At 40.9% G+C, this 16,209-nt stretch overlaps 1 protein-coding gene across 4 annotated transcripts in view; it reads right to left on the bottom strand.

The window, feature by feature from the left end:
* The window catches only part of LOC119496091 (echinoderm microtubule-associated protein-like 6), a 114,657-nt gene that overhangs the window by 64,810 nt on the left and 33,638 nt on the right, over window positions 1–16,209 (bottom strand). For all 4 annotated transcript variants that reach the window (XM_037783156.1, XM_037783158.1, XM_037783157.1 and 1 more), the window contains exons 4-7: window positions 9,375–9,473; window positions 9,142–9,210; window positions 7,469–7,654; window positions 5,785–5,920 (exon numbers count right to left, since the gene is read on the bottom strand). In XM_037783156.1, the coding sequence (XP_037639084.1) occupies window positions 5,785–5,920; window positions 7,469–7,654; window positions 9,142–9,210; window positions 9,375–9,473 (490 nt within the window). The remainder of the gene's footprint in view (window positions 1–5,784; window positions 5,921–7,468; window positions 7,655–9,141; window positions 9,211–9,374; window positions 9,474–16,209) is intronic.

Here is a 16,209-nt window from a genome sequence, read left to right as displayed (position 1 = left end):
GGTTAGGCATTGACCTCCAATGGTTAAGGTTAGGCATTGACCTCCAATGGTTAAGGTTAAGCATTGACCTCCAATAGTTAAGGTTAGGCATTGACCTCCAATGGTTAAGGTTAGGCATTGACCTCCAATAGTTAAGGTTAGGCATTGACCTCCAATAGTTAAGGTTAAGCATTGACCTCCAATAGTTAAGGTTAGGCATTGACCTCCAATGGTTAAGGTTAGGCATTGACCTCCAATGGTTAAGGTTAAGCATTGACCTCCAATAGTTAAGGTTAGGCATTGACCTCCAATGGTTAAGGTTAGGCATTGACCTCCAATAGTTAAGGTTAGGCATTGACCTCCAATAGTTAAGGTTATGATAGGTTGCCGGGCAGCAAGTCTCGCAAGAGTTTTTGCAAGTTTTTGCAATTCCTGGGTTACCTTCTAGACACGACCCTGGAGCCGGCGGCTCGCAGCTAAAGCTGGGCATACACTGCACGATTTTAGAAATGTTGTTGTGATTCCTAATCCTACTGTACGAGTAGATCGTTTGCGATGTAAAGCCAAAGCTCACGACTTACGCGGTCACACTGTACGCGTAAAGTAGAAAAAAAAAAAAACGGGCCGTCGGACCTTGCGACAGTTGTCAATAAAGATTGGTTAGAAAGCTCCAAGGCAGGTAAAGTTTGCAGTGGTCTGTACGGGTCACAATAACGCTAACAAGGCAGAAACTTGCTGTCTTGAGCATCTGTGCCATCCTGTCTGCTGAAACGTCCAAAAAATAGGCGTTGGCGCAGATGGACTCGCAGGTGGCGAGGAAGACGGGGACAGTATGGCTCGTCCATTTTGCAGAGAGAATTGGAGGAAAGGTGACTCTAAATGTCCTGTAGGTGTGAATGTGAGCGTGAATGGTTATCTGTCTCTATGTGTCAGCCCTGTGATAGTCTGGAGACCTGTCCAGGGTGTACCCCGTCTTCACCCAATGTCAGCTGAGATCGGCTCCAAAGTATGCATTTGAGGTACTTCAGTCTTTTTCTTTTCATGCTACTTTATACTTCTACTCCACTCCACCTCAGAGGGAAATATTGTACTTTTTCCTTCACTGCATTTATTCTAAAAGGAAAATATTACTATTTCATTATCACATCTACAGGAGAATTCAGAAGTGACAGACTATAGAGAACAGACAGGAAGAAGAAGTCACACAAGCACTTTTTTCTTTCCCTCCAACCTCTCCGTCACACTCCTGTTCCCCGGCATCTAAAACTTAATTAGCAGAGCCGTTCAGCAGCCCAGTGCTCGCCAATTAGAGCGTCTGCTGTCGCTGACGGCGTGAACCAGCGTGTGAGGTTTCCTGTAACTTTGTTAGAAACTCCTCTCTGCAGGTTCACGGGCCACAGCAACCTGATATAGGACCAGTTTATGAAGCAAATTGGAAGACTTGCACTGTCGAAAGGATTTGTGATATGTCATCTCAGAGGTGTTTGTAGCAGCCAGAAGGCAGCAGAGAGGAAAACTTCACCTTAACAAAATCACTTCTAAACCGCCTAGAGGAAAGAAATGTGAGAAAAAGGAATTATCATCTCGCTTTCATTTCATTTTGACGTCTTGTCTCTGGCTCCTGAGACACAACACTTTGATTTATTACCCTCGTGTTTATTTTGCTCCTCACTAAGCTTTTTAATGTTTACTCTCATGTTTTCTCGATCGAAACATCTGTAAGCAGAGTGGGAGTGGAGCCATGAACAGATGACATATTATGTTTTTCTAGAAGATTTCAACGTGCCCGAAGGAAAACAACCAATCAGAGCTGAGGAGTCTCTACAGCAGCAGTCAATCACTGCTCACAAAACATGCAAACTCCAATCAAACGGTCAAACTAGGCAGCGCTGATCAAAAATGAATCAATATTCTGTCTGGAGGAGCTGCAGCAGTTATTTCTGCACAAACGTCCACTATTCACTAGATATTCTCAGAGCTAAACTAACTCTTCTGAAGTGTGGAGTGAGCGCGCGTTCACGTTTAGAGGTGGAGCGAGTACGCGACAACGCGCGCTCTGTCTGAGTGAAGGCAAGCAAGCAGAGGAGGAAAGGCAGCGGCCACACACGAACGCGCATATGCAAGCGCACATGTGTCCCGACCCGGTACATTTATACGCTTAAAAAGTTACAAACAGTCCCTTTAAGGTACTAACTGCACCTTTAAGGGTCCCACTTCGAAAAAAAAATATGGAAAATATTTTTTTGCACTGCAGTTCCATCGGGCTCTAACAACAAAAATCTTCAATATTGTTTTATTTTTTATTATAAGTCTCTATGAAAACAGTAGAAATTACCATTTATGGTAGACTTTCTACAATATGCATAATTTCTTCCATTAAAGTGTTTATAGTATTATTACAAGGGCCGTCCAGAAACCCTCACAGGTACTGCATTTAGCATAAAAAATATGCTCAATGCCCAACAGGCAACAACAGCTGTCAGTGTGTCAGTGTGCTGACTTGACTATGACTTGCCCCAAACTGCATGTGATTATCATAAAGTGGGCATGTCTGTAAAGGGGAGACTCGTGGATACCCATAGAACCCATTTTCATTCACATATCTGGAGGTCAGAGGTCAAGGGACCCCTTTGAATATGGTCATGACAGTTTTTTCTCGCCAAAATTTTGCGCAAGTTTGGGGCGTTATTTAGCCTCCTTCTCCACATGCTAGTATGACATGGTTGACATGCGTTAAAGCAATTAGAGGCGTTATAAAGAATCTGCAGGCAACATGGCGGTGCAATGTTTAGCACTGTCGCCTCACAGTAAGAGGGTCACAAGTTCAAACCTGGCTTTGGGCCCTTCTGTGTGGAGTTTGCATGTTCTCGTGTTCCCGTGTTAGCGTGGGTTTCCTCCGGGTTCTCCGGCTTCCTCCCACAGTCCAAAGACATGCAGGTTAGGTTAATAGTTGACTCTAAATTGCCCGTAGGTGTGAATGTGGGCGTGAGCGTGAATGGTCGTCTGTCTCTATGTGTCAGCCCTGACAAGACTGAAAACCTTTCCTATCCTTAACTCTTGTTAAACAGGAAGCCATCTCCTGCTGAGGAGTTGTTTGTCTTTCGGCTGCTCCCGTTAGTGATCATTGATCCACACACTGATTAGGCATAAGTTTTATGCCGGATACCCTTCTTGCCACAACCCCCCTGTGGGGATACATGTTTTGGTGGTGGGAGGAAACTAACATGAACACGGAGAGAATAGCAAACTCTCCACAGAAAGGCCCTGCCCAGACCGGGGATTGAACCCGGGACCTTATTGCTGTGAGGCGAAAGCACTAACCCATACCCTGCTGAGGAGTAAGTCTCTCTAAAGCCCTTTGAGTTAAACTTCCACCTTCTCCAGAATGAGGCCATTTCCGACTCTGACTGGGAACAGAGATGACAAAACTTTTACCTCCTTCCTCCTCATCTTTTCTTTTCAAACTTTCTCCTGAGAAATCTTCAGAGGAGGAGACGTAAAAAGGAGGCCGGGGGCTTACTGGTGCACCCCTGCAGATTTTCCTAAAGGAATAACAATTCTGTCGTCTGCTGGAGAGTGGCATTTAGGGGTTCAATCATTCAACCATCTCTCGGTTTTTCCCAAAATCAGGTCAGTCCCCTTCCCCCCGCTGAAGACAAACTTTTACACCCCTGCTCTCCTGAAAACTTCTCCTCAAAGACAGAAAAATCAGGTCGTGACAGAAGACGACAACTGAACGTCTCTGTGAATATCTTCAGAGGGGAAAAGACTGAAATGGAGGTGAAGGATTCAAGCTTCCATCTCCTATGCATTTTTTTCAGAGACCGAAGCACCGCAACCTTCAACTGACAAAAGAGTCTTCCATTTCAAAGTGACCTTTTCTCTTCTCTTTGTTCTTCTCTGGTGAGGAGGGTGACATGCAGAGTGTGCCTTTAGAAAAGGAGATATGGTGATATTTAACCTCGGTGGGTTTATTCAAGTTAAATGAGGTTTGGAGAAAAGGTTTTAACGACTAGTCGGGGTGTTTTTGGTGGACAAAGAGAAGAAAAGGCCAGAGCTCTCATTAACAGGAGAGGTTTAAAGGTCTCACACAGACGTACAATAGAGGGTGAGTCAAGTCTCTTTGTCCGTCTCCACCTGGTATTAACCTGCAGTGACTTCACTGAAGGGAAGGAGACAATTAAGATTATTTATCCAAGCATTTAAGTTAACGTGATAATAACACGTTTTTATGCCACTCATTTCTTAATTAAAGCTGAAGTAGGTGAGATTGGAGCAAATATGATTAAAAAAAAAAGTTATTTTTATAAAACAGTCGCTATATCCTGACAGTAGTACATGAAACAGGTAACCTGAAAAACATCATGTGCCTCTGTGTCCTCCGGTGCTCCTAACAGCATCTGCAAGATTTCACAGACCAGAGGAAAACAAGCAGTCAGAGCTGATCTGAGGTCTGCTGTCCAGCTGCCGTCTATGAGAACCGGCTGTCAATCACTCGTGAACTCCGACGAAACGGTCAAACTAGGCAGCGCTGATCAAATATGAATCAATATTATGTTACGTTAATGCCTATTTCTTGCCTCAAATGTTTTCAGAATCATCTTGTAGAGCACGGTTTAGCTGTAAAAATTAGAAAGTTTGTGACGCGGACGCCATTGTAAAATCTGTTGAAGGAACGCCAGGTTCCGGTCACATGACCGGAACACAGCCAATAGGAACGCTCTCTCAATGAAATGACCTGTGATTGGTCAAAGTCTCCCGTAACGGGCTCGATTTTTTAAAGCCTGAAAACAGAGCCATGAGGAGGAGCAGAAGTCTAGTTTTCTCTCAGAACACTTGAATTACAATATGCTGAAAGGTTATCATAGAATTTTTGCGAGAAATATACTGCCTATTGCCACTTCAACACAACTTGTAATTTTTAAGTTGTACTGGGCTCAATTTTAAAGCTAAAGTGAAGATACTGGCATCATATGAAACTAAAAAAAACATGTCATACTAGCTTGGAACAAAGGTGGCTAAATAACGCTCCAAAGTTGGGTTCACTTTTGGCGAGGAAAAACTGGCATGGCGATTTTCAAAGGGGTCCCTTGACCTCTGAACTCCAGATATGTGAATGTAAATGGGTTCTATGGGTACCCACAAGTCTCCCCTTTACAGACATGCCCACTTTATGATAATCACATGCAGTTTGGGGCAAGTCGTAGTCAAGTCAGCACACTGACACACTGACAGCTGTTGTTGCCTGTTGGGCTGCAGTTTAACATGTTATGATTTGAGCATATTGTTTTATGCTAAATGCAGTACCTGTGAGGGTTTCTGGACAATATCTGTCATTGTTTTGTGTTGTTAATTGATTTTGAATAATAAATACATACATACATTTGCATAAAGCAGCATATTTGTCCACTCCCATGTTGATTAGAGAATTAAATAATTAAAATCTCCCTTTAAGGTACATTTTGAAGAGATAAAAAATGTATGTTTTTTTTGCGATTAATCACAATTAACTATGGACGATCATGCGCTCAATGGCATTTAAATATTTTAATCAACTGACAGCCCTAATTTTGAATAAATAATCAGACCCGGTGGAGAAGCTTGCTAACACAAATGCTTGCTAACATAAATGCTACCCCCGTTGGTCACATGATCTTTCACATCATAGCTGTCCCCCTAGAGTCTCCTGAAGCCATGCCGATGTATGGGCTCTACCTTAGTTTGTCCAAACCGTATAAATGTATAATAAGCATGTCTTGTGGATGTTTGGACTCTATTTCGGTGTTCAGTCCTGTGGTTGAGTACCTTTGTATCCCTGCTCGGCCTCTCGCAGGTCGATCTTGGTGATCGGTTTGAAGTCGGCGTCCCACAGTCGGATGGTGCCGTCTCTGCCTCCTGTGGCAAAACCCTCCTCGCAGGAATACATGCTGAAGATACCAGCCTGTAACCACACACACACACACACACACACACACACACACACACACATTTGGGTTGTTATGGTACTACTCACACCAGTATTTCAGGATCGAAGCTTTAAATGATAAAGAGGGACATAAAGGTCTGCATTCATAAACTGAGCCGACCATTATATTCTTCTTTTTCTTCCTTCTTAGAGCAAATTCACACCAATTTCTGTAGAACTGTGTGAACTGTTTCTTAACAGGGTAGAATGTCTTCTGAAAAAGCATTTAGTTTAATTAATTAGAACGGTTCCTGCAGAAAGTTTCCCCTGTTCCTCAGCCAATGGACCAAGATAAGATATAAGGTAAAACTTTATTTATTGCGATGGAAATTGTTATGTAGCAGTTGCAATACAAATTGTGTAAAGTGCAAATATAAAAAGTAAAGAGCCCAATAATAAGGTGCAGATCCAGATATCAAAAATGACTCAATGGCGTTTTGGAATATTTTTGCTATTTTTTTCATAAATTTTACTGCACGTCACATGCAGCTTAAAGGTCCCATATTATAAAAAAGTGAGATTTTCATGTTTTTTTTTATTATAAAGCAGGCTAAAGTCCTATATAAATACTGTGAAAGTATCGAAACACTCAATCCACAGGGAAATACAAACAGCCCGTATTCAGAAACTCTGCTTTTGAAACAAGCTGTCAGGATTTCTGCCCATTCGTGATGTCACGAATATACAATATTTAGACCCTTGACACAATTTTAAACGTAATCATTCTAAATGTGTCCCAGTTTATTCCTGGTTGCAGTATATGTGAATGTCATCAGCTGACAGGAAGTACACATGGACCCAAGCTGTTGCCTAGCAACACAATTCTGTTGCAATTCCGTCAAAATGCGCTAAAACAGAGCGTTTCAGACAGAGGGTAAATACAGGCATATTCAGGCTGACAGCATGAGTAAAATAAAAAAAATTTGAACCTGAAAATGAGCATAATATGGGACCTTTAAAACATCTGGAACATATTCTGTTCACAAATGTGTAAGAGTTTGTATTACTTAATTGAATCACAGCAGTGCTTTCTTATACTTTTTTGTTTCTATAGATGAGTAGAATTTCTGTGGAGTTGTAACATCTCAGGTTTGGACCCAAAAGTTTGACTCGAAAAAAACAAGTAGATAAAAGATAAATCCTTGCTCAGGTAAAGGTCAGGAGAGTATGCAGGTAAATAAACAGACTGGGAGAGGAAAGTGGCAACAATCAGGCTTAGCAGAATAATTGATAATGAAAATAATCATTAATTGCAGTCCTACAATCAGTAATTTAACTTTTATCAATGTTTTTTTTCAGTTTTATTTCATGACAAACAAAAGTGATTCCAGATCTATTTATGCTAAAAAACATTCCAGTCAGGCCTTATGTTATTTTATTATGAGGAGAATAAATACATCCACCATGTAGTAGTAGAAGTAGTAGTAATGGTGGTGTTTAGAAATGCTAAATAAAAGATTGTTTCTACTTTGTACTCTCTGCTACCACAGCTGAGAACTTTTAATTTAGGTCAAGGTTTCTCACCCCGTGTGCAGCCTGAACTGTTCGTATCAGGTTGAGGAGCTTCCAGACGTAAATGTCCCCGTTGAGCGCCCCGGAGTACGTCATGTCATCTTTAGCAGAGGCCACACACAGGATGGTCTGCAGGTCGCCCGTCTTCCCGAAAATCCCTCTCTTTGGAGTGAGAGCGTTACCACACAGAGACCAGAACTACAGACAGAGAAAGAGAGAGAGAGACATGAGACCTTTCAGACATTGAAGCTTCAGTAGGCAGTATATTTTTGGCATCATTGGGCATAATAACCTTTCAGCATATTGTAATTCAAGTGTTCTGAGAGATAACTAGACTTATGCACCTCCTCATAGCACTGTTTTCAGGATTTAAAAAATCTTTGGCCAATCACAGGTCATTTCAGAGAGACAGCGTTCCTATGGCTTTGCTCCGGCTGGTGGGCGGTGCTTGGTAATATGGCTGCCGGGTCACAAACTTTCTCATTTTATAGCTAAACAGTACACTACAAGATGATTCTGAAAACATTTATGGAAAGAAATAGGCATTACAGTAACAGAATATTTGATCAGCGCTGCCTAGTTTGACCGTTTGGTCGGAGTTCGCGAGTGATTGACAGCTGCTCAGAGAAGGTAACTGGACGGCAGACTCCAGATCAGCTCTGATTGGTTGTTTTCCTCCGGTCTGTGAAATCCTGCAGATGTTGTTAGGACCGGAGGACACTGGAGAAACATGATTTTTCTCAGATTACCTGTCTCATGCACTACCGTCAGGATATAGTGACTGTTTTATAAAAATAACTTTTTTTAACCATATTTGCTCCATTTCTACCCACTGCAGCTTTAATTATTAACTGATAAACACATTAAGCAAAGTTTCACTTTATTTAGTTATATCTATTTTGGGGCGGTCAAAGTTAACGCAATACTAACGCGTTAATGCAAATTTGTTTTAACGCCACTAATTTCTTCAACGCATTACTGCAATGGATATATTTTTTTTAAATGGATATTTATTTATTTATTTTTATATTTATTTATTTAATTATTTTTATTTAATTTTATTAATTCGCAATTAATCACAATTACCTATGGGCAATCATGTGATTAACTGCGATTAGATATTTTAATCAATTGACCGCCCTAATATATATTTATTTTCAGGGACAATTGACATCAATCACAATCACTGCAAAGGTGCCAGCGTTAGTCAAAAGGCCTCATTTCATTAGTCATGTTATAAGCAGCTAACATAACATTATTATCATTATGATGATTATTTGAATTGGCAGGCTTATAATAAGGAAAAGGCTAATGCTAGGTTAATATTAGCCGTGTGCATCACGTTTTAGTGTCCCTCGGAAACAGTTTCCGTTGTGTTGGGAGCTAATTGCAGTGCGTTTCGGTATTTGGTTGTTTTCTCTATTTGCAGCGTTTTGTCTAAATGCTGCGCACGTGTTGTTAAAGTGGCGAAGATGGTTTCTTAATCTGTAGTGTGTTGAGCTCTCAGGGCCACCGTAGGAAGAGTCACAGTGCTCTGTGATATTTGGCACCTGGTACTCGAGACGGAGAGAGAGCAGCGGTAAGTTAAGTGGTGAGTTGTTCATCTTTAGTACTAATGATGAAGGAAATATCTACAGTATGTATGTGTGTGTGTGGGTGTGTGTTCATTGTGTATTGTGTGTTACCTTGATGTGTTTGACTCCACAGCTCACCAGACGGTTCTGTTGAAACGGATCCCAGCTGACATCGAAGATCTGGAGAACAGAAGAGACGTTAGCTCACATATACTGTCTATATAACACACTTTCACATGCACACACACACACACACACACACACACACACGCACACGCACACACACACACACACACACACACACACACACATATACACACACACACACACACAAACACACTCACCCTGTCTGAGTGTCCGGTAGCTGTAGCCAGGATCTTCCCTCTCTTCCATTCCCAGATACACATTGTGTTCTTGGCATCCAGGCCGACGGAGGCTAACCGCTACAGAGAGAGAGAGAATTAGTACTCTAAATGGAAAGAGTCAGAAAACATGAATTAAAAAAAAACAGTAGAACACTTGTAAATATTGTGATTTTTCTTTGGGAAGTGACCAATAAAGAAAGAGCATAAAAAAAGAAAAGGTCAACGTGTGCGGTCTCGTGCTTCAGATTAGCGTTGACTTTCAATACTAAATATGCTTAAACAGAACCAAACTGACAAAGTTTATTCGATATAACTGATTATGAGATTTTACAGTGCAAACGATAAAACAGAGTCAAAATTGGTTTTCCTGAATTCTCCAAATAAATAACACAAGCTAACAGAACTTTCTGACCTCATGTAACGAATCACATTTTAAGATCTGAACAAATCAAACTCGCTCACTTTATTGGTGAAGCTTGATTTGTTGGAACAATTTCAATTTTTACTCTAAATGCTGATGATTTGGGTTTTGTAAGTCCTAACAACTTGTCTGCAATTTTTTATTATTTTTTTTTATGATTTTGAAATGTATTTTTTTAATGCCAGAACCGATATATTTGCTTCATTTGAGTTTACATGGAGGGAGAAGGAAGTTACTGCTTTTATTGTTGTAGTCCGGGTAACGTGACGTCATATCCGCTTTGTATTCTTAAACCAAAACAAACAGCAGCTGGCCTCCGCGAGCCAAAACAAAAAGCTATAAACCATTTTAAATCCATAGTGGTAAACACTACATATACATTAAAGTATGGAAACACTTTGGGTTTCACACATTGCAAGGAAAAGCAGAGCTAGACATCACGGCTAAAGCTGCATGCTAACTCTGTCATAGACAGGAAACGGTATCGTACGTGCGGTCAAGCCAGCCGTCACTCTCATCTCCGTGGTCAAATGGGTCGACGCTACAACTGTAGAGCACCCATATATTGACATTTATGTTAAATGCATTCAAACAGCCCCGATGGAGCCGACCATGGATGTATAAAGAGAGACGGACTTGGAGAAGTCCTTTGTGCGAGGAGGAACAGGAGGAGCACTGCCAGAGCCCTACAAAATGACCTCCAGCAGGCTACTGGTGTGCATGTTTCTGGCCAAACTGTCAGAAACAGACTCCACGAGGGTGGTATGAGGGCCCGACGTCCTCTGGTGGGACCTGTGCTCACAGCCCAGTACCAACCGTGCAGCTCAATTGGCATTCACCAGACAACACCAGAATTGGCAGAATCCGCCATTGGCGCTTCGTTCTCTTCACAGATGAGAGCAGGTGCACACTGAGCACAGGTGACAGGCGTGAAAGAGTCTGGAGACGCCAACTCATCAGGAGCATGCCCAGACGTTGTCGGCAGTGCATACAGGCACGCGGGGGCCGTACACACTACTGAGTCACATTATGAGTTGCCGTGATAAATTTCACCAAGTTGGATCAGGCTGTGATTTCAATTTTTTTACTTTAATTTTCGGTGTGATTTTGAATCCAGCCCTCAGTGGGTTGATGATTTTTGTTTCCATTGACCGTTGTTACGTCATTTCTTTCTCAACAAATTATACAATGTACATCAGTCAAGATTTTACACTTGAATAATTCATTCATCAAGATCTGATGTGTGATTTAAGTGTTCCCTTAATTTCTTTTAGCAGTGTATATAAGTGGTATTAATATGATTCAAATTGAAATGTGTTTCTGTTTATCCCTATGAAACAGGTTTGAAGTATTTAGGTTGAAAAGTTTTAGAATACAAATAGTTCCATTGGCATTCAAGAGTACAAATAGTAAGCATTACGCTTAATCTGTGTTGCGATTAAGACGGGGTCCTTGGAAAATTTGAGAACCCCTGATTTAAATACATATTTCCTGATAGCTTTGTGTTGAAAATGATCACAGCACGCCCTGCACTTTTTTTTCCGATGTGAAGTCAAAGTTCAGCTCTTAATTACATTTTTTTGAAGGGCAGCAGTATTGCACAAAACATCACATAAAGTGTTCCAGACTCTGTGGTCCGACTTAATAATAAATCAGCTGCACCAAAGCCGGAGTGCTTGATTTATTATTCAGTTGGATTTATGATTATTTTATTGATTCTACTGATTTACTCACAGTTAAGTCATCGTGACCAAAGTCCCGGCCAGAAGCAAAAAAACTGCCGACACAACAGCATGGATCTTTTACAGAGTCACTTCACGACGCAGTCTGATTTTGTTTCATTCATTTTTTACAGCTGAGCATGAAGGGAATATGCTGTCAGAACCGTGGACAACAAAACTCCATGCATTTCATTGCCAGTTTTGAAAGCTAGAGTTTCAAAAGTTTTCTTCAACAGTCATTTTAAATCTGGTTTACTGGCATACGTTTGGAATGTTTTCACAGTAGATTTAAAATGTTTCTTCTCCTAACTCCTGGGGTGTGACAGCTCTTCAAACACTGATAAATGTCACTTTGCTGGAGCTTATTTTGTTGGATAACTTTGAAGGAAATGAACAGCGGTCTCCCGTGTTAAAGTCTGATGTTCTGTTGAACATCAGACTTTCTGTTGATGTTCTGTTGAACATCAGACCACCTCGACTTTTGTTTCTCTACAGTAATGTCTCCTGGCTTCATCCTGTGTTCCCGTCGTAATTGCTTGGCTGCTAGAGGTTTGGAACTAAATGAACAACGGGGCTTTGCCAGATGAGATTTACAGGCCGAGCATTTAGCTGACAGAGCAACTTACAATGAAGCAGAATTAATAAGAATTATGTCATGAGGTCAAAGGACAACAAACTCTCTAAAGACCTTAGACCTTAGTTTTTACACGTATGAACGTGTTTTAATCGTTTTTTTATTGCCAGTGTGTGAACAGGTTGTAACCTAACCTAAAAAATTAGACCTTGCAAGACTTTCTGGGTTTTCTCTATCAGCCTGTAGACTGCTTTTAATATGAAGAATGCGGGACGATTTTTCCAGGAAAATCCAACGGATATGATGTCATTCACGCTCGCGAGCGCCTTTATTTTCAGCTCAGCTTACAGGGCTCACAGTGTGCAACTGTAGCTAATGTTCGGTTAGAAATGGAGTCCGTTAACGCAAACAAACGACCAGCAAAAGACCAGCAAACAATAACAAAAAAAAACTCCTCGGAAGCACAAAAAAAACAAGATATATCTAGTGAAGCCCGACTGGCAAAACAGGAATGTGACCGACATCAGGGGGAAAACTAGTGCTGTGGGAATGTGTGTGCGCGTGGGAAGTGAGTGGTGAAGCAAGAGAGAGAGCGACGGCGAGTGTGTGTGAAAACGAGCGAGCAGTGGAGCAGAAGAGAGTTAGTTTAGCTCTGAGAATATTAGTGAATGTTCAGCGGAAGTTGCATTTTGTGCAGAAATAAATGCTGCAGCTCCTCCAGACCAACAGAGGTTTCCCGTGTCTTGTTTCCATTGCTAACCCTTCGCTCACTCCTCCCTTTCCAAGACTGCTGTAACATAAGCCACCGAGTGCAAATCTGTGGTAACGCCGTTGTCCTCGCTCAGAGGACATCCATACCATAATAACACTACTTTACGAGCAACGGAAGTCAGTCAGCGGTTGGAGGTACCGCGGTTTTGCACTCTGGCGCAGTTTCACAAGCGTGTCCAAGAACTACGGTGGCCTTCAGGTAACGTAAAAACACAAAACGCTCTCTCTAGAGCCAGTGTTTGGTTTGTCCGTTCTGGGCTACTGTAGAAACATGGCTGAGCAACATTGCGGACTCTGTGAAAGGGATCCGCTCCCTATGTAGATATGAATGGCTCATTATTTTTGTTTTATACACTTTTGTCGTTTTCGTATATGCAATTGTAATTAAAATAATTTATAAACCAATTTAGTACCAAGTAGTTGAGCTTAGAAACAAACACAATAAGTACACTAGAGAAAACAACATCAGCATTCAAAATTGTAATACATTTTTAAAAGAATAGAATAAAATTTAAAAAATAAAAATTATAATAAAAAATTATAATAATAATACAAAGAGAAAAAATTAATAATAATAATAATAAATTAAATAAACAAATAAGTTCATTTAAAAAAAAAAAAAAAAGAAGAGGGGGTGTGTGTGCAGAGATATAGCAATATCATTTACATGGGCATACACATGCGTCCGCCTTCACATGTAAGGTCACTTCCAGTCATATGTATATGTGCATGCGCGCTAACTCATGTGTACCTATGTAGAATGGCTCGTTCTAAGCTCATGAAAACACAGTGATTCTTAGTTTCAGGTGATTATACACTAATGAAAACATAGTTATGAATATTATATTCCATTTCTGATAACAGATCCCTCTGTTCCTTTAAAATTATTTCAACAATGCATTTTCAACAAGAAAGACTGTAAACTAAGCAGGACTGCAACAGGAATGAACAGCTGCCTCCTGTGGCAGGTGGGGTACGTCAGAAAACAACTGTCCAGTCGGAGCAGAGGATGTACATCACATGCTCAGGTCAACACACGAGCTGCAGTTTCATGAGAGGCTGGAGACTGATTACTACTTTGTATCTGTATGTGTGAGACTGAAGCACTGAGAGACTGTTCTTTTACTCAGAGTGTCGCCCACTCACAGCCAGAGTCAACTCATTTTCTCTCTGAGCTGCGTTTCACTTTCACAGGTCGACTGACATGTGGAAGAAACTAAAGAGATGGAGGGAAAGCTGAAGACTGATTGAACACCTGTCTGAAGACAACCGAACTCTCCAGATGATACTGAACCTGTCACGCTGCTGCCAGATATGATGCCGCCAGCAAACTCAACTTGTGACTCAAAGTACGTTTGTTTGATGACGTTGACACCAGAGTCACAGTGGAGTCAGTGGGAGGAAGGATGATGGAGCCACACACAATATAAATCAGTCGGAACACTGCAGGTGACTGGATGATGGAAATATTTACACAAAGGCTCAATTTGGACGAGGTTGGCTGCACAGGCTGAACACACAGGGATGACTGGAATCAAATCTTGAGAAGACTTTGCATGTATGAACACCCAACACAGTCCCACGGCAGTTCGTGAAATGGTCATGAATTTTAATCTATTTGATTCGTGTACAAAGACACAAATTTCTCTTATTTATTCGTGACGCTCAGCACGACTTTCAACCACGTATTTTTCCTACTTTTTCCTACGAATGTCCAGCAACAAGTGATGCACGTGTCAATTTCCGCACCAGTCTTTTCAAAATAAAACTACTAAGTTAGGTTTAGGAAAAGATCGACTTGGTTAGGCTTAGGCAACAAACAACTTGGTTAGGTTTAGGAAAAGATCGACTTGGTTAGGCTTAGGCAACAAACTATCTGGTTAGGTTTAGGAAAAGATGATGGTTTGGGTTTAAATAATACCAGATGTGGCGTAACTTAAGTACGGAAGTTACATGACAAAAACTACTTAGATAGCCTAAGGAAAGGATCATGGTTTGGGTTAAAATAAGTGGTGTAACTTAAGTACAGGACTTGCATGATAAATAAATCAACTTTGAATTGCGGTTTCACACGGGACACGAACAGCGTTCTCCTGGGTGAAAGTCCTGTGGTTTTTTTACCCACGTCAGTTTTCTGTGTACTGCCTGGATCCAAAAACTGGATGATTCAACAAGCCATTCCGATTTGGCTCCCCTTCCTATGTCACATTCAGTCTCATTAGAAGCGTGAATACAGGTATATATTCAGACAGACAGTATGAGAAAAACAACATTATTTTTAATATTAAAACCAAAGTTAACGCGTAAATGCATCAACGCAAATTCGTTTCAACGCCACAAATTTCTTTAACGTATTAACTCAACTTGCGATTTTTAGGTTGTAGAGGAATTAGTTTTAAAACTGAAGATACTGGTATCACATGATACTAGAAAACCTCAGGAATCCATTTGTTGTCGCGAAGGAGGCTAAATAACGCTCTGCTAAATTTTGACAAGGAAAAACTGGAATGGCTGTTTTCAAAGGGGTCCCTTGACCTCTGACCTCAAGATATGTGAATGAAAATGGCTTCTATGGGTATCCAAGTCAGCACACTGACACACTGACAGCTGTTGTTGCCTGTTGGGCTGCAGTTTGCCATGTTATGATTTGAGCATATTTTTTATGCTAAATGCAGTACCTGTGAGGGTTTCTGGACAACATGTGTCATTGTGTTGGTACCGTAATTGATTTCCAATAATAAATATATACATACATTTGCATGTATATATTTATAACAATTTGTCCACTCCCATGTTGATGAGAGTATTAAATACTTGACAAATCTCCCTTTAAGGTACATTTTGAATAGATACTTAAATGTGTGATTAATTTGCGATTAATCACAATTAACTATGGACAATCATAAGATTAAATATTTTAATCTAATATGAATTTATACTCAATAACGTTTTAAATTTTTGTAAATCCGGTTGTTCTGTGATTTAGGTGCAGTTGTGTCATAGACCTTCCGTTAACCCCCGGGTGGATGAAATGTTTGCTGGGTCCTTTCCTCCCCTTCTTTTGTCCTGAGTGTATGTAAAGCACTAGAATTCTAAAACATTTAGTTTGATGCATGAGTGTCCTTTATTGACATAAAAACATCTGTTGAACACAGTCACAGAGGTCTGCCGGGTGAATCAGATTATGCATCATTAATCTTGCTCATTGTGTGTGCACGTGTGTGTGTGTGTGTGTGTGTGTGTGTGCGTGTGCACGTGTGTGTGTGTGTGTGTGTGTGTGTGTGTGTGTGTGTGTGTGTGTGTGTGTGTGTGTGTGTGTGCGTGTGT

Source organism: Sebastes umbrosus, chromosome 10, assembly GCF_015220745.1.
Source record: "Sebastes umbrosus isolate fSebUmb1 chromosome 10, fSebUmb1.pri, whole genome shotgun sequence".
Lineage (NCBI taxonomy): Eukaryota > Metazoa > Chordata > Actinopteri > Perciformes > Sebastidae > Sebastes > Sebastes umbrosus.
Note: the sequence above shows the minus strand (reverse complement) of the source record. Positions and strands in the feature narration are given on the sequence as shown.